Source organism: Myxocyprinus asiaticus, chromosome 47 (genome assembly GCF_019703515.2).
Source record: "Myxocyprinus asiaticus isolate MX2 ecotype Aquarium Trade chromosome 47, UBuf_Myxa_2, whole genome shotgun sequence".
Lineage (NCBI taxonomy): Eukaryota > Metazoa > Chordata > Actinopteri > Cypriniformes > Catostomidae > Myxocyprinus > Myxocyprinus asiaticus.
Window position 1 is genome coordinate 9,483,689 of NC_059390.1, and position 22,400 is coordinate 9,506,088.

The 22,400-nt window shown below is 38.7% G+C and overlaps 1 protein-coding gene across 6 annotated transcripts in view; it reads left to right on the forward strand.

The window, feature by feature from the left end:
- LOC127436748 (filamin-C-like) overlaps positions 1-22,400 on the forward strand; it is a 73,410-nt gene that overhangs the window by 44,786 nt on the left and 6,224 nt on the right. For 2 of the 6 annotated variants that reach the window (XM_051691076.1, XM_051691078.1), the window contains 25 exons: positions 63-153; positions 240-409; positions 1,728-1,845; positions 2,063-2,325; positions 3,730-4,327; positions 5,045-5,218; positions 5,766-5,928; positions 7,705-7,865; positions 8,088-8,255; positions 8,386-8,509; positions 9,143-9,299; positions 10,614-10,803; positions 11,013-11,036; positions 11,289-11,536; positions 11,732-11,824; positions 12,177-12,276; positions 12,413-12,571; positions 12,725-12,853; positions 13,821-13,994; positions 15,283-15,444; positions 17,902-18,105; positions 19,332-19,484; positions 19,578-19,700; positions 20,177-20,422; positions 21,435-21,704. In XM_051691076.1, coding sequence (XP_051547036.1) covers positions 63-153; positions 240-409; positions 1,728-1,845; positions 2,063-2,325; positions 3,730-4,327; positions 5,045-5,218; positions 5,766-5,928; positions 7,705-7,865; positions 8,088-8,255; positions 8,386-8,509; positions 9,143-9,299; positions 10,614-10,803; positions 11,013-11,036; positions 11,289-11,536; positions 11,732-11,824; positions 12,177-12,276; positions 12,413-12,571; positions 12,725-12,853; positions 13,821-13,994; positions 15,283-15,444; positions 17,902-18,105; positions 19,332-19,484; positions 19,578-19,700; positions 20,177-20,422; positions 21,435-21,704 — 4,462 coding nt within the window. Of the gene's footprint in view, positions 1-62; positions 154-239; positions 410-1,727; positions 1,846-2,062; positions 2,326-3,729; positions 4,328-5,044; positions 5,219-5,765; positions 5,929-7,704; positions 7,866-8,087; positions 8,256-8,385; positions 8,510-9,142; positions 9,300-9,429; positions 9,547-10,613; positions 10,804-11,012; positions 11,037-11,288; positions 11,537-11,731; positions 11,825-12,176; positions 12,277-12,412; positions 12,572-12,724; positions 12,854-13,820; positions 13,995-15,282; positions 15,445-17,901; positions 18,106-19,331; positions 19,485-19,577; positions 19,701-20,176; positions 20,423-21,434; positions 21,705-22,400 lie in introns of all 6 variants that reach the window. The other 4 variants (XM_051691077.1, XM_051691079.1, XM_051691075.1 and 1 more) reach the window with 3 other exon arrangements.

Consider the following 22,400-nt stretch of genomic DNA (forward strand, 5'->3'; position numbering starts at 1 on the left):
ATGAATGTATTCTGTATGTGACCTGTAAACAAAAATGTCTTATTTTGACTATGAATTAACAGGAAATTCCCATCAGTCCCTTCCGTATCAAAGTTGACCCATCCCACGATGCTAATAAAGTAAAAGCAGAAGGCCCTGGTCTCAACAAGACTGGTCAGTTTCATTAACAGTGACTGCAATTATGAAAACCCTAGGTTACAGTTAACTCATACAGTACTTGTCATGTGTCTGTGCCACAGGTGTAGAAGTGGGCAAGCCGACCCACTTCACGATCTACACTAAAGGAGCAGGAAAGGCCACCCCTGAGGTTCACTTCACTGCAGCCGGGAAAGGAGAAGCCATCAGTGACTTTGAGATTATTGATAACCACGACTATTCTTTTACTGTGCGCTACACTGCATTACAGCAGGTGAGATTTCCCAGCACCAGGTTATGGTTATGGTACATACAGTACAGTCGTGTATATAGTGGCAGCCAGTCGCCGCTGAGAGGCTAAGTAGTGGGAAATCTTCAGTGACTCATTCTGATGCAGTTGAAACCGTAGTAGTTTATTGACAGGAAAGTGATAATTTGTCCAGTGCAGGTAAAGTAGCAACAGAAAATTAAGGTAATGATAACTCATAAGACAATCAGTGTTCAACAGAAAGTGAGCATTTCCAGCTACTCACCCCCTCTCTCTCCACTCACTACAAACAGGAAACAGACCCACTTATGCCCTACTACCCGGAAGTGAACAACCAAATTACAAAATAAAAGACACAAACATTTCCTGCTCCTACAGTGTATATAGTCAGGGTTCCCACGCATCCTGGAAAACCTGGAATTTTGCAATGTAGTTTTTCAGAAAAATACCTAAATGTCCTGGAAAATAATAATTTGTCCTGGAAAATATTTTAGTATAATGTAGAACTGTTTGAATGTGTTGCTAACAAGGTTTTTGTTACATGAACTGAAACATGGTAACAATCGGGACTCAGAATAGGAGTCAAATACACAAATTTATCTGCCACCGACTGCACATTGTGTAACAATGTCAGTGAATAACTGATGAATGATTCCCTGTGACATACTTTCTCTGCTCATCTGCTGTGATCTCTGCTTTGCTACGGTGAAATAGTTTAAGTATTGATATAGTACAAAATATGATTTTTTTCCTTCCAATATTGCTGTTGTTAACCACAAAAACATTTGAGTTATAAACTTTAGACAGCAAATGTGGTCGGACCACTGATTAAAAAACCACCCTGCACATCCCGATTTGTGAAGGCAAAATCACCACCCTAAGTTGGTGATTCGGCCTTTACACCTTGGGATGTGCATTAATTTTCAATAATTCAATGATCTGAGTCTGCATATACCACATTTACCACATGTAGTATGCAGAAAACATGGACGGAATTTAGTCATAAAAATGTTATTTGTAGATTATGTATTTATTTAATTTAATCATCTTTACGAGTATTAATAATCACACTGGGCCATGTAGTGAACTGCTTTTCTGGAGGTGAAAAACTACAGTCAAAAACATATAGAAACATCAAAATAAAAGCTCTATTTAAATGATTGCATGTATTTTTGTTTAAATATTACACTTGTTGGGCACATAAAATGTCCTGGAAATGTCCTGGAAATTCGTGCCTCAAAAAGAGTAGGAACCCTGATAGTAGAAGTATACAGCAGTACAAAGTAAATTTTTATTTAACCTCTCACTCTCCTTTGTCCTTCAGGGTAGCTTAAGCATTTCCGTGTGCCATGGTGGTGACCCCATCCCCAAAAGCCCTTTTACCATCACTGTTGCTCCTCCTTTGGATCTCAACAAGGTCAAAGTTCAAGGACTCAACAACAGTAAGTCCACCGAAAACCACTAAAACAGAGCTTTAAGGAATGGAATACTTGCAACTGCTTGCTGAAATACTGCACAGTTTACACTATATACTGCATACTATTTTGCAACTTTGCAACTTAAACTCAGTATTTTTGCTGCAATATTTTATGCAGTCCAAGTCATTGGATGTGCTATGTTGATGTATTTATTATTCTATTATTTTGCGTGTTTTTGTAGAAGTGGATGTAGGGAAAGATCAGGAGTTCACCATTAATACACGTGGTGCTGGAGGCCAAGGAAAGGTGGACATCAAGATTACCTCACCCTCTTGCCGACCAATTCCGTGCAAGGTGGAATCTGGAACATCCAATGAGGTTCACACAGTTAAGTACATTCCCCCGGAGGAAGGGCCCTACAAAGTGGACATCAGCTATGACGGAAACCCTGTTCCAGGAAGTCCTTTCACGGTGGAGGGGGTGATGCCTCCTGATCCCTCTAAGGTATGGGCCACAGAAAGGAGAGTGTGATTCATCTGTTTACCCATTGAGCCATAATTATCATGATTACTTCTAATCCTTTTAATTGACAAATATTTTGTACCTACAGTAGATGATGTCATCAATGATTCTATTTTTGTGAACCACTCGTGCACAGACACTGTGCTTGATTGTGTCTTGGCATTTAGAGTCGTACATGGATCTTTCTTAAGGCCAAACATGTATTAAGAGCTGGGTGGGACAGATACAAATCTCCTTATGAGGAGAAACATGGGATGTTTTTAGGGAGTTATCAGAGAAACTGGACGTTACAGTGCAAAATGTGCCTCGCAAATCAGTTTTGGAGACCTTCAGAGAGTTTATGAGCCATTAACTAGAGTCAGAATGCTCACTAAAATAGAACCAGACTTTGTAAAAGCAATATTTCATGACCCTTATGCATTTTGTGTGACTACAAGTTGTACTGTATATTTCAGGAATGCTGGATTATAGTTCATCCCAAAATGAAAATTCTCTCATCATTTACTCAACCTCATGCCATCCCATCTTTCTTAAACAGAACACAAATGAAGATTTTAAGAAAAATATCTCAGCTCCGTGGGTCCATGCAATGCAAGTGAATGGTGATCAGACATTTGTAGCTCCAAAAATCACATAAAGGAAACATAAAAGTAATCCATGTGACTCCAGTGTTTAAATCTATATCTTTGGAAGCGTTATAATAGGTGTGGGTGAGAAACAGAACAATATTTAAGTCCTTTTTTTACTCAAAATCTCCACTTTAACTTTCAGATTAAAAATGTAAACTAAACAGGCACCACATGTGACTTTTAGATTTGAAAGTGAAAGTACCCATACCTATTATATTGCTTCTGAAGATATGGATTTAAACACTGGAGTCATATGGATTACTTTTATGTTTCCTTTATGTGATTTTTGGAGCTACAAAGGTCTGATCACCATTTATTTGCATCATATGGACCTACAGAGCTGAGATATTCTTCTAAAAATCTTTGTTTGTATTCTGCTGAAGAAAGAAATTCATAAACATCTGGGATGGCATGAGGGTGAGTAAATAATGAGAGAATTTTCATTTTAGCGTGAACTATGCCTTTAAGCTAATATGATATTAAGCTAAAACAGGTGAAACTATCCCATAGACTTGCATTTAAAGTGTGGCCCGGGTCATATCTAGGGACCAGAATATCATAGGGACTTGGGGGTGGGTGGCTTTTCACTTGGGATACAAGCAACCACCTAGAAACCATCAAGAACCCCCAAGCAACTACCCAGAATACCCTTACTTCTTGATGGCGAGTTTTGCTTGGGCAAGCATTACTAATTGTAAAAATCTAGTTGTAATTTTAATGTTGATTAGTTGCCCAACGATCCTATTTTCTTTTCGAGGTGCGAGCTTACGGACCTGGTCTGAAGGGAGGAATTGTGGGTAAACCCGCTCCATTCGCCATTGACACCAAAGGTGCAGGTACTGGGGGTCTTGGTCTGACTGTGGAGGGTCCGTGTGAGGCGAAGATCGAGTGCCAGGACAATGGAGATGGCTCTTGCTCTGTGTCCTACCTGCCCACCGAGCCCGGAGAGTACTCCATCAACATCCTGTTTGCTGATGCCCACATCCCTGGTTCCCCCTTCAAAGCCATGGTACAGTCTGTTTTCGACCCCAGCAAGGTCACAGCTAGTGGACCTGGCCTGGAGAAGGGAAAAGTTGATGAGGTGGCATCATTCACAGTGGACTGCTCCAAAGCAGGAGAGGCGGAGCTGACCATCGAGATTATTTCAGATTCGGGAGCTCAGGCAGAGGTGCACGTCCAGAATAACAGTGATGGAACATATTCCATCACATACATCCCTCCTTTCCACGGCATGTACACCATCACGATTAAATATGGAGGACACGCTGTGCCCAACTTCCCTGCAAGGGTGCAAGTAGATCCGGCTCTCGACACCAGTGGAATCAAGGTCTACGGTCCAGGAGTGGAGCCCAGAGGTACTTTACTGCCCTGCAAAGGCAAAACTGTTCATTTTTGTCATAATTATGACTGAAATGGGGTCTCTGAGACTATTTGCTCAGATTCAGGGAAAACAAATTTGGCTGAACAATCACAAAACTTTGAAGCCATTTTTCAGTGTTGGCATAGATACCGTGCCTTGACTTTGTAGAGCAGTGTAGAAGCTAAGCACAACATGAAACAGCATTTGCAACACATTTAACTTCCATAAAGTGCCCGATTTTTGAGGTAAATTGAATATTCAGCAGGTTGTGTCTTGATTTTATATTATCAAGATTTGATTGGATTGGGAGGGGAGGGGGTGAAACATGTTAGGCTATGATATTATTGGTTAATTTTTGTGACAATATGTATACAAATATATTTTTACATATTCATACATATTTCTCAACACAACTTTGGTAAAGTATTAAGTACAGTAAATGTTATATTACCCCCTTGTGGTCTCCCAAAGCTATTATGCAAGGCTACATTAAACGGAAGGCCAACTGACAGTGAATTGGAAATCACACAAATTAGGCTTCTAATTTAAATGTCAGCTAATGTATATATATCGATGCCTCATAAAGGTATCGAGAAAATAACCTGCCGATCAATAGTCGATGTATTGTTATTTTAAAACATTATTATTAATAATATATAATAATATAAGAAAAATTATATATATTATATATGATATATGTATATATTCACAGGTGTACTCCGAGAGGTCACTACTCACTTTGTCGTTGATACCCGGGTTTACAACAAGATGGGGGGAAGCCACATCAAAGTTCGTATCGTTAACCCCTCTGGTGCCAACACAGATGCGTACATCACCGACAAAGGAGACGGCACTTACAGAGTGGAGTACACAGCATTTGAGGATGGTAAGATAAATAAAAGCTTTGTTTGCATTGATTTTTCATTTAGTGTCCATTTTCTTTGAAAATACTACATAGAAGTTATTGTTTGTCAGCATTTTTTTATTGGGTGAAATAATAAACTGATTTTAGTCTTAGGTTTCATTTGCTTTGCATAAAGTCTGTAATTGTCTCTCCTCATGCTGAGGAAAGCTGGCCTGTGTTTCTCCACCAGTTTACTTAATTTAACAGGATAAGTTGGCATTTCTTCTTGAATAGAACCTCCGTTTTCTCCCTCAAGATTAAAACACACACACACACACACACACTCACACTCAGTGCTGACCGGTATTCTGAGCACGGTTCCTGTATTGATTGTTCTGTGTGGAGGTCAATGTTGTGGATGGATTCATTGTGTTTTGAGCAGAGACTTCTGATGTCTGTTTTCCCGTGATGCCTTGATAATATTCTATCAAAAGTATTGATTGAGAGAAAAAAACAAACACAATCCCACTCCATATGGCCACATGCAAGATGATTCACTCCTAGATTTCTCTTATCTGTTTTTGTGTAGGTGTGCATCTGATAGAGGTGCTGTATGAAGATGTACCCATCCCCAAGAGCCCGTTCACGGTGGCAGTAACTGAAGGTTGTGATCCCAGCCGTGTACGTGCCTACGGCCTGGGTCTGGAAGAGGGTCTGGTCAATAAACCCAACCGCTTCACAGTGGAGACAAGGTACATACATACAATACAAAAATACATATTTTTGTCTTCTTTTCCATTAAAACACACTGTATCTAAAATGTAATACCTAAAAATATTACAATAATATTTAAATGTAAGATATTAAGACTTGCTTTAAGAGATTATGTCATGAATTCAATTTGTTTTTCTAGTAGCATATGTAGTTAACATTAGTTAACTTAGTACATTAGTTAGCATGAACTAACCATGAACAATACTTTAAGAGCATTTATTAATCTTGGTTAATGTTCTATTTAACATATACAAATACATTTTTAAAATTAAAAGTTGAATATGCTAAAATTAGTTAATGCATCATGAACCAACAAATTAACATTAATCAAGATATAAAAAGATTGTTCATTGTTAGTTCATGATACCCAGGGTTGAGAGTGTTACTTTTGAAATGTATTCCACTACAGATTACAGAATACATGCTGTAAAATGTAATTTGTAACGTATTCCGTTAGATTACTCGAGGTCAGTAACGTATTCTAAATACTTTGGATTACTTCTTCAGCACTGGTAGATTTTTTCACTTGTTTTGACTATAAAAACTCTGCCAGTACAGTAAGACAAAATACACATGTTAAAAATACATTCTCTGAAAAACCTAAATAACATATGCAGTGTTGTTTCTAAAACAAGATAAATCAAATTGATCTTGTTTTAAGGATTTTTAGATATTTTTACAGGAAAACAATACAAAAATTATTATCAAGAATAAGATTTTTGCCCTAATATCAAAGGTCTTACTGGAAAAAAGGAAATTATGATCCAACGTGAAATTTCTTGATAAAAAAATGTGATCGTGCCTGGTAACGTGTGCATGTAAAATGTCTAGAAATAGCATTTCAGCTTAGCGTAAAGCTGACAATTTACACAAGGTTTATTTCTATTTCTTCTGCTCCAAACTTACTTCAAACTTCCTTCTCTGTCTGCTTGTATGAATGTAACACATCATAAGAAAGTGTTTCACTGCTGTTCAAATGCACTTTGGATCACATCATTTATATGTATAAATGTTTTCCATCTGAAAGGACTAAATATTAAATGAAACAAATGACAATAAAATGCAAAGTAATCTCTTCAGTAATCAGAATACTTTTTGAATGTAACTGTATTCTAATTACCAATGATTTAAATTGTAACTGTAGTGGAATACAGTTACTTCTATTTTGTATTTTAAATATGTAATCCCGTTACATGTATTCCGTTACTCCCCAACACTGATGATACCTAATGCATTTACTAATGTTAACAAATAGAACCTTATTGTAAAGTGTTACCAATTTTCTGAACACATTGTAAAGAGTTTTTCTTTCTTGTTTTAAGTATAATACTCACTACATTTTTCTATAAAACTCTAGTTATATTTATGCTTAAAACAAAACAAAAAAGTCTAAATTTTCAGCTTTTAAAAAAGATGATGCTGCAATGCAAACAAACAATACATTAAATCTTTCCCACCAAGTCATAAAATGTTACTACAGCAATTCATTGCTTTATGATGAAAATCCGCACAGAACATACAATAACATTCAAAGTGAATACAGAAACAACCTCAGACTTGGCGTGAATAGTTTTAGAGCAAGAAATCATTTGCAAGTATTTTATTCCTTTGTGTAGTTAAATTGCTTGGAATTTGGTATAATCAGGCCTGCATATAAGTATTTAGTGGAATTCTAATTGCATTATTTTCAGTCCATTATGATTTCAATCTGCCCCATTTTAACATCTGTCTTTTCTATTCTATCTTTTGTTTAGGGGTGCTGGTACAGGTGGACTTGGTTTGGCCATCGAGGGTCCATCAGAAGCTAAGATGTCTTGTAAAGATAACAAAGATGGCAGCTGTAGTGTGGAGTATATTCCATTCACTCCTGGAGAATATGACGTCAACATCACTTTCGGAGGCCTGCCAATCCCAGGTTTGATGTCATTTCCTTTTGCCCAATTCATTCCAGGGATGTTTCTGAGTAAACTCAACATTCTAATTATGCATTGACCCAGATTTCAGCAGTTAGTGAATACGAGTCATTTGGAAGCCAAAATATTACCATGACACAATGAGTGTCAGTTTGGTTTCATACTCAAATATTTCATTCCGAGTCTACTGTTCAATAACACTGTTAAATTTGGCGGATGTTTAGGCAGTCCATTCAGGGTGCCCGTTAGGGAGCTAGTGGATCCCAGTAAGGTGAAGTGCTCTGGTCCTGGCCTGGGAAGTGGAGTCAGAGCTCACGTCCCACAAACATTCACCGTGGACTGCAGCAAGGCCGGTCTTGCGCAACTGGATGTTCTGCTGTACGGACCCACAGGTGAAAGGCAAAACACACATACTGTACACAATTAGACACTTGAATCAAGACCAATTTTGTTTTTTACAACTGTCTGGACTGGTTGACAGGCATTCAAAAATATCAACCATCTTATTTTTCTGTACAAAAGGAACGACAGAGCCACTGAATATCACAGACAATGGTGATGGTACACACACTGTGATCTATACGCCCGCTAAAGATGGACCTTACACTGTGTGTGTGAAGTATGCAGACCAAGAGGTGCCTCGCAGGTGAGAGTCATCAGAAATTAGAAAAGCGCATCCTAAGTAACAAGATATGTGAATGTGTACTAAGCAGTATGTGCATTTATTACTGTGGTCTATGGGGCAAGTCATTGCACTAGGATGTCCATTCAAATACACTCATTTTAAGAGTATAGCCACAAAACTTAAACATTAAACATTTTTACATGAGTGAGAATCACTTGCCAAACTTGTCTGAGCAAAGTTACAGTATGTCCAGTGTTTCAAAACCAAATAAAGCCATCAAATCCTGTAACTTTAACATGTTCATCCATCTAGAACAATAGTCCCACAGCTAAAATAATGATTTAGACAACTTTACAGCTCAAAAACTTTTTGTTTGGAATAATTAATATAAGCACTTTATCAAAAAATTTAGCTGTACATTTCTGCTTTTAAACTCTGGAATGTGTTGCCCCATTGACTTACATTGTACTGTAAGTCAGTTACTGTTAACGCAAATTTAGTTTGGTTTTGCAAACTGAACGACAAGTCCAAATTATTGTAATCGACAGCATGTCACAGATAGATAGGGTTTTGCTTCCTTGTAACCCTGAACATTACTTTAACTCGATGTGCATTCATGACCAATACATCTGTCTGTTTCACTCTTTTCATCAGTCCATTTAAAATCAAGGTGTTGCCCACTCATGATGCCAGTAAAGTCCGTGCCAGCGGTCCCGGTCTGAACGCATCTGGTGTACTGGCCAGCCTGCCTGTGGAGTTCACCATTGATGCCCGTGACGCAGGGGAGGGTCTTCTTACCGTACAGATCCTGGTGAGTTACATCACCTCCTGATCACTCCTCTTTTTTGACATGTCGTAAGACAGAGGTTACCCTTGATGTTCACATATGCTTTAACGCCCAATGTGCCCCTGCTTTGATCCCTCCCCTGCTGTTGCTGTAGGGTCCAGATGGGTGCAAGCATGAGACCTCTGTGTATGTGGAGGACTGGGGTAGGAGGGTGTGGGAGAACCACATTGTAAAGGGCACCATCCCCTTCCATAATCTTAGGAAAGGATGTGTAAGGCGACCCTTTGTTTTCAGCCTCTTCTGGTTGTTATAACTCACCATGTCTGGCGTCGCCCCATCCTCTCTCCCTCCCATCAGCCTTGGGCCCCTAAGTGCTCATAGCCCATCCCTTTGCTAGTGTACACCCTACCCTAGTTCCCCTGCTCCCTTGGCTGATTTTCTCCCTGTAGTATTCTCTAGTTTTGCCCTAGTTCCTTGTTATGGAATGACTTAATTATCTTTTAATTGTTTTATAATGAATTCTCTTGGTTCTTATTTGGAGATTATCTTGAATCAATATGTCTGTCTATCTATCTATCTATCTATCTATCTATCTATCTATCTATCTGTCTAGTCTGATTCTTTCTCCCTCTCTCTTTTTTGGCAAAGTCTTTCCTTCTTTTCATGTCACTTATTTTGTCTTCTTGGTTCATACCTACAATATTCCCCACCCTTTCATAGCCAGATGTTGAAGGGTTAGAGATGACCTGGGAATTGTATTTTCTTAAGGGTGGTAACAGAGCCTTGCTTTTCACAGTCATACTACTTTTCACACTAAAAAGGAATGCAGGTAACAAAAACAGGTGTTCTTATGCTGCACTCATTCAAAAGCATCCAAAAACATCTTCAGCTTACATGAACGTGATGTTTTTTTGGATGTGAGAGTAAAAGTTTCCCCCGGGCAGCCATACTTGGTGTACCCATCGATGGGACTTTACACCCTTAATGATGCCCTCTGCTGGTCTTTGTGGATTTACTTATCATTAGAAGCTAATACCCTACATGTGGTTTTCACACTACATGACTAACAGTTAGAGATGCCTGCTGTCTGATACGGGCATAAGTGTTCTTTTATTTTTTTGTTTAGTGTGAGGAATATTGGGTACATTTATTTCAGCAAATAGTTAAAGACTTTGTTGTATTCATAAACACAAGGGTTTATTGAAGCAATAGAACCTTCATGTTCAGTCTAACCATAAAAATACTGAGGTTTAGACACACACACACACACACACACACACACACACACACATTGAACTCGCAAAAATACACAAAGACAACAACTTATTCCTTTTGCAGGACCCAGAGGGAAAGCCAAAGAAAGCCAACATTCGGGACAACAGAGACGGGACATACACTGTGTCCTACGTCCCAGACATGACAGGACGCTACACTATAACAATCAAATATGGTGGTGATGAGATCCCATACTCCCCCTACCGCATTCATGCACTGCCCACTGGAGATGCCAGCAAATGCCATGTGACAGGTCAATACAGACCCCTACTTTATTTTGCAGTGTTTGAAGCCATTAGTTAACACACTCATTATCTGTGACCACACAGCAGTAGAATTCTATTATCTTTGTAATTGATTAATAATGCACTAAGTTGCTACTGTACCCTGCCTGGCAGCAGAGCATCTCTAGCACACTTTTTATGACCACGAATTCTAACAATTCTTTTCTTTGATTTGTAGTGTCTATTGGGGGACACGGATTGGGTGAGTTATTTAAAAGCATCAGTTTCCTTTATTGATCATTGCATGTCTTTAATGTAGGGTGACCTTGTGTAAATTGGGAATTTTTTTTGCTATTGGGATGAATGGCAAAAAGTGGACCAGTTTAACTGAATTCACCTTATAAATATGCACCTCTCTGTTTAGTAGAGTAAAACAGATATAATAAATGATAGAAATAGATACTTGTTTTGGATTTATCATACAGTAAATGCTATGTGATTGTACCATGGATAGGCTCGGGGCTTGGACCCACCATTCAGATCGGGGAGGAGACAGTTATCACTGTAGATGCAAAGGCCGCAGGGAAGGGTAAGGTCACCTGCAAAGTGTCAACACCAGATGGGGCAGAGCTGGACGTGGATGTGGTGGAGAACTCTGATGGAACTTTTGATATCTACTATACTGCACCAGAACCTGGGAAATACATCATCACTATCCGCTTTGGAGGAGAGCATATTCCTAACAGTCCTTTCCATGTGGTGGTGAGTGCATTCTGTTGATATGCATTATTAGCACTTTTGTTTTTTGTTTTGTCTTTTGTGTAAGATTATCATAATTCATGAGTTCTGATATTGAACAAAGCAATTCAATTCCAGTTCAGTGGGTTGAATTGAATTAGCTGCATGAAAATGTGTGTGGTGTGGAACCGTAACCATGTGACCACCTCCATTCTCTAGGCATCTGATACCATCCCAATAATTGAGGAACCATGTGATAAACTGCAGTTACAGCAGCCCTACGCCCCCTACCAGGGCTACACCCCTCATTGGGTACACACCAACTTGGCCATTAGATAACACCATAAACCCTCTCTGCTTCTTTGCTTTTATCATTGCACGTTTTAATTTCATCCATCTCTCCTTCATTTCCCATGAGCTTCGCTGCTGATGTCTTTTTACAAGTTGTTAAAGCAGCTTGTTGGCTGATCATGCATTTGTAGAGTTAATGAACGTGTTGTTGCTGAGGCTCTTTGGTTGCTGCTTTTGCAAATATATTTTATCCATTGCAGCCCAACCAGCCTGAGCCCTTCAAAATCACAGCCACTAAACTCTGCATGCACTTACATCTGCCCACTTTTCTTAGTTAGCAGTAATTTGATTCTGAAATCTCTTTCTCTTTAAGGCCACAGAGGAACCAATCACTGCAGTGGACTGCATGGAGCCGATGCTCCGCCCATTCAATCTGGTCATTCCATTTACTGTGCAGAAGGGGGAGATCACAGGTACTGCTTATTAGACAAAAAAAGGAACATGGCTCTGAGATTGAATATTCAGTTTAGGGTGTAATTTGAAGTTGTTTTCAGAGAGACTGCATTCTCATATCAGAAAAAGACATATCTAAAAAGGTAATTTCTGTAGCATTTTATATTTTTACAGGTGAGGTGCGTATGCCCTCTGGTAAAACTGCCCGTCCGCACATCACTGATAACAAGGATGGTACTGTAACGGTCAAATACGCCCCCACTGAGAAAGGCCTTCATGAGATGGACATCAAATATGATGGTAATCATATACCAGGTATAAAACAATTTGTATTAGTAACTTTGGTCTCAAACTATTAAATACCGTATTAACTAATGGCTGTTCAAAGTTTTTTTTATTTTTTTATTTTTTTTTTATATATTGGTGTTTAAACAGGAAGTGATACCATTGTTTAATATCTGCTTACAGGAAGTCCATTGCAGTTCTATGTGGATGCCATTAACAGTGGCCATGTGAATGCATACGGCCCTGGTCTAAGTCATGGCATGGTTAACAAACCCGCCACCTTCACAATCGTCACAAAGGATGCTGGAGAAGGTAAAACACACCAGGCCCTGCAGCCTAAGAGTCACATTGCAACAATTTTTCGTTTCCAGACTTTTGACTATCAGTATAAATTCTGGTCCACTTTGAAGCTTATTCTGGCTAAGAACCACCCGCTTAGTCAGAAAGAGAAATGTCCCTGACTGATATGTATTTTTTTATTTGCCACGAGAGAAAAAGCTTGCACACGATGTCTATAGCAGGGGTACTCAATTAAAGTTCCAAGAGGTCCGGTCTCTACATTTTCTTCCCAGCAAAGGTCCTGATATTAATACGTAGTTTACATAGTGTCATATGGCTATGAAATTATATAATATATATTTTTGAATAGTTTTTATAACTTGCCACATTGGCAGTAATAGTACTTTGTAAAAAAAAAAAAAAAAAAAACACTTATAAAGATAAGAATGCACTAAAATAGCACCAATTCAAGTAACATTAAACATTTAAACCCAAAGTCTAAGTGAGAGTTTGAGTAATTGAAAGAATCAGTCCCCACATAGGTTGAGTATTCATTGCAATGGGCATTAAATCTCTTAAACTCTCATCCTCCACAATATTAATTGGCCAGCAGACTGTGGCTATTCTCTTTGTTACAGAAATCGTGAAACTGTGTTCACGATTCGCGTCAGTGCATCAACGCCAGCGTCAAGTGGCGCTTTAAAAATCCACATGAAAAGTGCTTGCAGACAGAAAGATCTTGTTTAGCGTTTTGGTGATAGTTAAGACTTTATGTGCTTCTGTGGTACTTAAAATCTGGGCAGAGACATCAAAAAGGTTTCACCCTTCCATCCAGTGTTTATGCTGGTTTATGCTGTATTAACGGTAAAAGCATTAATCGCGATTAAGAAACATTAATGCGTTAAACTTTTTAAATAAATCGTATGCGTTATATTAATTTTGACAGATCTAGTTAAAAGGTAACTGACATTTAGGGGCTTCTCTTTTCTCTTTTGTTTAGGTGGTCTCTCTTTGGCAGTGGAGGGCCCCTCTAAGGCAGAGATAAGCTGTAAGGATAATAAAGATGGCACCTGCACGGTGTCTTACTTGCCAACTGCCCCGGGAGACTATAATATCATTGTCAAGTTTGATGACAAACACATTGCTGGAAGCCCCTTTACATCCAAGATCACAGGTGAGGGTTTTGTGTGTGCCTAAATATGTGTATGCACAGGAGAGAGAGAGAGAGAGAGAGAGAGAGAGAGAGAGAGAGAGGATAAATAAGAGGGGGCAAAGTTATGTCTCTCCAGCAAGTCTATGAATAATTAAATTAGTAGGGGTGTGTGTGTGTGTGTGTGTCTTTGCAAGAGTGAAGTGTGTGTGTGCCTTCACACTTGGAGATTTTAACCGCAGACGTGCATCCGCGCAGTGCTTCTAAAAGTAGAAGACACATTCACAGAGATTTTAGTAACAGGAAGCACCTGTTTCCCCTTTCCCCCCAGTCTCACTCTCACTTTTCTCTATATAAAACAGCTCTCTGCAACAGGCATGGGGTTGCACCCACACAGTGCATGTCTATTTTTATTATGTTTACTAGTTAAAAGAATAGTTCACCCAAAAATGTAAAATGTAATCGTAATTTACTCACCCTCATGTAATTCCAAACCTGTCTGCTTTTCTTTCTTATGCAGAACACAAAAGATGTTTCTTAGTAAGCTTTTTCAATACAGTGTTAGTTGCAGTAATAGTGCCTCACTTAAAAGTATAAAAAGGACCCAAATGTATAATAAGTGTAGCCCATGTGATTCGTGTGTCATAATCCAAGTCTTTTGAAGACATACGATACATATGCAACCTGAAATGCAAGTGATTTCTCAGTGAAAATCTTGATTGCTTTTGCGCATTCATGAGCACAATGAGAGAAGTTCATTCACAATTGTTGTTTTTAGCGCTAAACAACACAAGTTCTAACGTGAATACACGTGCCACTGTGAACAAACTTCTCTCCTAGTGCTCATGAACACGCAACAGACGTTAACACCTTTCGTTCGGCTTCAGATGACTTCAGACGACTACATCTATGATACTTTTAGGTCCTTAAGCTTTAAAGTAAGGAACAATCCACTGCCAATGTACCAAAAAGATGGACTGTGGCATTTTGTAAAAATTCTCCTTTTGTGATATGCATGAGACAGTAAGTCAGATGAGTTTGGAATGACATTAAGGTGAGTAAATTATGATGAAATTGTAATTTTGGGGTGAACTATTCCTTTAAAATCATTAATAATTATATTTCTTGCATACTCAAGCACAGGATGGCTTGCTGGTTACAAATCAAAAAAAGTATGTTTGTATCCTTTTACACTTTTCTCTCTTCTTTTCTCTATGCAACTGTCCTTACCTTATTGCTTATTTTATTTTTTTTATTTATATTTTTATTTTTTATCCCTATTCACTTTACCTGTTACTTGCTCTTGATAAAGGCGATGACTCCATGAAGACGTCTCAGCTGAACGTTGGCACGGCCACAGATGTATCTCTTAAGATCACAGAGACTGACCTGAGCTCTCTGACCGCGAGTATCAGAGCACCGTCTGGCAACGAGGAGCCCTGCCTTCTGAAGAGACTGCCAAACAGACACATCGGTGAGCAACAGCGTGTCATGATCCACGACTGAGCGATATAGAAGCATGTAAATAAGGCAAATTGTGTTGTCTCTAGAAACAACTATATATAAGCCATTCGCAAGTGATACCCCCAAAAAGTGTAAACACTGTGTCTCTTTGGCTCTTTCAAAGCATTGTATTGTTTGTTACGGTGTTCCGGCACAGCAACAAAGACCTTTTTCACACTCCGGGTTTTGAAACGCAGAAGTAAACGATTGCAGGGTAAACTTCAACAGCGGTGAATGGGAGATCACAGCAAATATTATTTTCACTTACCCATTTGCTCCAAGACCAAAAGAAAAAATCCACTATTACATTTGAATGACTTTCCAGAAGAGAAAAAAATAGAGAGCGGTGGATTAAGACAGTAAAATGGGAGAAGATGCCAGATTTACTGTCACTCTCTCAGCAGCTGTAATAGAAACTCCCTCGCAGCTGTAGTAATTTGTTTTTTTAAAACTAATTCAAAGGTGATATACAGTTGCAATCGAAATTATTCAACCCCCCCAAGACAGTAAGGATTTACAAAGGTAAGCTTTTCTGATGACTCAGAATTTGTAAACTTTACATCTATATCAGTTGAGTGACACATTCAAAGTCATAGTGTGAATATATAACCTAATATTTGTAAATAGCAGGATTTTTTAAAAATACAGCCATGTCATAATTATTCAACCCCTATTGTATTTAGCTGTTTCTTAAATATGTAAGGCTACACAAGTAATTGTTTTAAAACCAAATTAAGTCATCAATCTACAATGGTACTTATTTAAGTTTTAAAATGTAAGTTTAGCGTTGTAAGCAAAAATGTATTTCTATGCAAAAATGCAATTAAATATAAGCTGTCTCAAAAGCTAATAGAGGAGATTATTTCATTACACAAGAAAGGTCATGGCTAAAAGTACATTTCCAAAGCACTACAATTTCCAATAGACAAAGTTGGCAGCACCATTCATGCATTTTTTAAATATGATACAACAGCAACCTTCTTGGGGTGTGGAAGAAAGCAAAACTTCACCAAGGAAATGTTGACTTGAATATTCAAGAAGTAATTAGGAAAGACCTGTGGAGTCCTGGAAGAAGGTTTTATAGACGTATGACACTAAACTGAAAATGAGTTTTAGACCCATGGGTCAGCAGTACGTCTGGAGTAAGATGACTAGGTGATGACAAGAACGACACCATCCCCACAGTCAAGCATGGAGGTGGGTCAGTCCTGTTATGGGGGTGTTTTGCGGCTGCAGGAAACAGCTATCCTGACTATGTGACTGACACCATGGATTCTTTCAGGTATCAGGCCATTTTGGCATGAAAAATGTGATGCTTTCAGTGTGTAAATTGAAGCTCGTGATCACTGGACTTTCCAGCAACACAACACAAGGAAGCAGTGGCAGCACAGAAACCAAAGAAGGTCAATGAGCTGGAAGCTTTTGCTCATGAGAAATGTGTAACAATTCTAATAGAGAGGTGTCCGAAGCCGGAGAACACTTACCTGAAACATTTATTTGCTGTTATTAAGGATAAAGGATGCTCCACAAATGATTGACTTTGGGGATTGAATATTTCTGACATGACATTTGTGGAGAGAATTAGTTATTTTTTATTTTAAAATTTGTGTAAACTGAACTCTTTGCTCTCAAAATCACTCAAATGTGTATTAAAAACTGTTTACTGAGGTTTTAGTTGATGTGTTTTAATTCACATCAGCAGAATGTACTGCTGGTCAGGGGGGTTGAATAATTTTGATTGCAACTGTAACAATAAGCATAATGTTATAAATTTACACTCAATATTTAAAGAATGTATAATATACATTTTTTTATATATATTTATGCTGCTAAATAAGGCGGAAACACGTCATCACAGTCTGTGAAAAAGGTCTATTGACTCAATGAAATGGCTTGAGTTTGGGATGCGACTTTCTTTTTGGTGACCAATGGAGGACAGGGATAGTGTTTGGGAAACCTGTTTGGAATTGTTTTTATTGTTTAGCATTATTTGATGCTGCAGAAATTCCACACTTCAGCTTTAAAATCAGTAATTAGGAGTTAAACAGGAATTACAAACTCTTTTTATGATGAAGACACCCTAATTATTACACTTTCTGAAGCTTGAAGAATTTGCTTACCACATTCTTTTGAGGTTTTTCAAAACAAAAGAATATCAAAATGCTCTGGCTGATGTCCGCAATTAAACACTGAAACCTTTTGAAATAATGACGATAATGTTTGGCTCAAAAGCCAGGCTGCTTGAAACTGAGCCCATTCCTTTGATTTCAAAAAGAATTCACTATCAGCTCAGAAAAGACCTTTGATGTAAAGTCAAACGCCTGGAGCCTTGCTTTTTTGTTAGATATGATGATGCTTATGATGGTGCTTACATAAATTTATCTTAAGCCTGAACAAAGAACTCAGTCTTGTTGTTCTTTGTCCTCAGGAATATCCTTCACCCCTAAAGAGGTGGGTGAGCACGTGGTCAGCGTGAAGAAGAATGGAAAACATGTGACCAACAGCCCATTCAAGATCATGGTGGGCCAGTCAGAGATTGGAGACGCCAGTAAGGTGAAGGTATTTGGGAAAGGTCTAATTGAAGGACATACTTTTGAAGTGGCAGAGTTCATTGTGGACACCAGGAGTGCAGGTTAGTGGGATTTTGCGTCTTATAATAAAATTGTTTTACTTGTAATTGGGTATATTTTTTGGCTGATCATCATATACTCAAGGTGTTTTAAGTATTTATTTCCACTAAAATATTTGTTTAGAAAAAATTATTTCTAAATAAATGAATAGTACTTTTAGACAAATATGTTTAAAATGATGTATTTTTAAAATTTAATTTCCTAATTTTTACTCACCCTCATGCCATCCCAGATGTGTATGACTTTTTTTATTCTGCTGAACACAAGCAAAGATTTTTAGAAGAATATTTCAGATCTGTAGGTCTTCACAATGCAAGGGAATGGTGGCCAGAAATTTGAAGCTCCCAAAAGCACATAAAGGCAGCATAAAAGTAATCCATATGACTCCAGTGTTTTAATCCATGTCTTCTGAAGCGATCCAATCAATTTTGGATGAGAAAAAGCCAAACTGTAACTCCTTATTCACTGTAAATCTTGCCATTGAAGTCTCTATGCACAATCATGATTTCAAGCTCGATTATAGTGCTTGACGCATACGCAGAGCACTAGAAGTGTCAATCAAGTTTGCAAGTTTAAGCAAGTGTAATCAAGTTTGAAATCATGATTGCCAAGGAAACTGCTGATGTCATGATTTATAGTGAAAAAGCAGTTACATTTTGGTCTCTTCTCACCCAAAACCAACTGGATTACTTCAGAAGACATGGATTAAACCACTGGAGTCGTATGAATTACTTTTATGCTGCCTGTATGTGCTGTTTGGAGCTTCAAAGTTCTGGCCACCATTCACTTGCATTGTGTGGACCTACAGAGCCGAGATATTCTTCTAAAAATCTTCATTTGTGTTCTGCAGAAGAAAGAAAGTCATACACATCTGGGATGGCATAAGGGTGAGTAAATAATGAGAGAAATTACATTTTTGGGTGAACTATCCCTTTAAGCCCAGTAAGTGCCCCAGTAAAAGCTGTTAAATTCTACATAGGTGTGTCGCCCCCCTCTGATGGCTGCCATGTTGAAATTTGACATGAATTTAACTCAAACTCTGACATTTCCAAGAGAATGTTGATTAAGAACCAATTAAATGTAAATATAATTTTTTAAAGTGCATTTTTAAAATCAATCCTTGCGTTGAAATTGTTCTTATTGCATTGATTTAACCTAAAGAATCAAGCTTCAAAAAGCATTGGGTTAAAACGCACTTAAATATAATAGGTTCTGGTGTGTACAATAGGTTATGGAGGTCTGGGTCTGTCCATCGAGGGGCCCAGCAAAGTGGACATCAACTGTTCGGATGTTGACGACGGAACATGCAAAGTGACCTACTGCCCAACCGAACCTGGTACTTACATCATAAACATCAAATTCGCAGACCAGCATGTACCAGGTACTGAACTGCCCTCCAACATGAAACTCTTTGAGGTGTTGGTACTTGTGAGGTAGACAGCTCTTTTAAACTCTTTGTCCTGTTATTCCACAGGAAGTCCATTTACAGTGAAGGTTCTGGGCGAGGGAAGAATGAAGGAGAGCATCACCAGAAAGAGGCAGGCGCCCTCTATTGCCATGGTGGGCAGTACTTGCGACCTCAACCTTAAAATTCCAGGTGAGGACAGTTCCTTTAGGGAATGTTGGTGAATGTGTAGAAAATATGAAGGGGAAAAAAAAACATAATGTACTAAATGAGCCTTTGGGGAGCAGATGTCAAACTATTGTCCTTCTACCTGTTTCTCTGTCTTTCCGCCTGTCTCTCACTGACTCTAACACTGTCATAATGTGTTACTTCTTGTCTCTTGGAGTTTTCCCTCTGGTTGTCACACCAAAATCATATTGCATAACATATTAATACTTGTTTGCAGAGAATATATCTTGAATTAAGTATTTTTGTTTTACTTTTTATAAATCGAATAACATTTAGTGAGGTTTACGCTCAAAACAGGAAAAAAGTATTTGCCAATGGGTTAAGAAAAGTTTGTTTTCACCTGGCTTGGATGCATGCATTTCCAGTTTTCCCCTTTTTCATCACTTCCTTTCTTCTTCCTTCTTTTCTTTTTCCTCTTTTCTTGGGTCCCTCTTCTGTAGGGAACTGGTTTCAGATGGTGTCAGCCCAAGAACGTCTCACTCGTACCTTCACCCGCAGCAGCCACACCTACACCCGCACAGAACGCACTGAGATCAGCAAGACCCGCGTGGGTGAGACCAAACGGGAGGTGCGGGTGGAGGAGAGCACCCAGGTGGGGGGCGACCCCTTCAGGGACGTTTTTGGTGGATTCCTGGGCAGGGAGAGCCTGGGTCCCTTCAGCAGCATCCAGGCCCGACAATCAGAGGGTGTGTGTGTGTGTTTGCATGCAATACTGTATCGTTCATAGATTAAAAGGATAGTTCACTCAAAAATGTAAACTCTCGTTCTAAACCTCTTTGTCCTTTTTTTCCTCAACCCCCCCGCATCCCCATGAAACACAAAAGATATCTTGCAGAGTGTCCTGGTGGATATATCGAACTCTGAAAATGATAAATAAGCACCATAAAAGTAACTTAAAACTAGCCCAGAAGACTAGTGCACTATATTTCAAGTGTTACCTAAGCCGTAGCTCTTAAATCTCATTTGCTTGCATACATTCAAATACAACATGCTAAGACACGTTGTGCCTAATTTAATGTCAGCAATGAGAAATGTTATTGGTTGATGATGATTTTTAGTAAATAACTATTTTTATTAAATTCTGTTCCTCAAACAAAGCTCTCGTATTGCTTTAGAAGACTTGGAATATTGCACAAAAGTCATATGAAATACTTCTATGGTGCTTTTTTGTCATTTTTTGGTCCTGGTCATTGTATGCCTTCATTGTGTGAAAAAGAGCAGCTAGAGTTTCTTCAAAATCTTATTTTGTGTGCCACAAGAGAAAGAAAAACATGTGGGTTTGGACGACACAAGGATAAGTAAATAATGACAGAATTTGTATTTTTGGGTGAATTATACTTTACATTTTGCAGTCAAAATTCTTTGTTAGTTTCTTTTTTTTGCCATTGTGTATGTGTGAGATGAAGTCATTGTGTGGGTGTTTATGGGGTTTTCAATGGGAATGAGTGCACCCTTTCCACTGCAAACATTTACGACAGGAGAGCCGAGCTGGAAAATCTGAGCAGCCTTTAGCTCTGCGGCCAGCCCAGCCAAAACAGCAGCTCTTATTGAAGAAATGCCTCAAATTATATGTGAAATGTATTTTACGAGTCCCTGTCTCTTTCTCTTCTCTTCCATCTCTTTCTCACATTCTCATTTTCTCTCTCTCTGCTTTTCTCCTTCTTCCATTCCTCATTTACCCCTCTCTTTTTCTCTCAGGTGAGACAGGTACTCAGGAGATGACCGCACAGGTGACGAGTCCCAGCGGTAAGACAGAAGATGCTGAGATAGTAGAAGGAGAGGACAGCACCTACAGTGTGCGCTTTGTGCCTCATGAGATGGGCCCCCACACTGTTAATGTCAAGTACAGGGGCCAGCATGTCCCTGGAAGCCCCTTCCAGTTCACTGTGGGGCCCCTGGGAGAGGGAGGGGCCCACAAGGTTCGGGCCGGTGGTACTGGACTGGACCGGGGAGTGGCTGGAGTTCCAGGTAAGAAACAGAAAGTCAGGAACTAGGATATCTGGGATATTGTGAGGTCTTTAAAGGTGCACTAAAAGGTTTTACACCCCAAGAAATAAGTAGGACCTCTGAGAGATGTTTCAAATAATGAACGCTCACAAGAGATTTAGACTCCAGTAATATCAGTAGCCTTTAAAAAGCTATTTTATTCTTCACCCTGGGTAGCCCTTAGGACTGGATATTGATACAGATATACCAATCTGATTCGATTCCGATTCACAAGCTCTTGATTCCCCCCTTCATTCAGATTTTGATTTGATTTGATTCTAATCCATTTGGGTATGTTTAAGTTATAATGTCCATTTTGCTAACATATAAAAGAGATTCTCTATCAGCTAATCATGTAAATTATACAGGGAAGCTTCTTACTTGGTACATTACAAAAATATTAATTTAAAAAAATAACATAAGGGCCTGAACTATGCAGATTAATTGCTATTTATTGAACAAATATAACAATAAACACAACCAAAACTGAAGTCAACTTTAAAGTAAAAGTAAAAAGATGGATCTTGGAATTTTAAGAATCGATTATAGGATCGTTCAAATGAAGACTGCAAAAAAAATTAAAAATCAATATTTTTTTTCCCTGGCCTAGTTATGTCCACTTCATTCTTCAAATGACTCGACTGAACCGATTAGCAAAGCTGTGGTAGATCACCAACT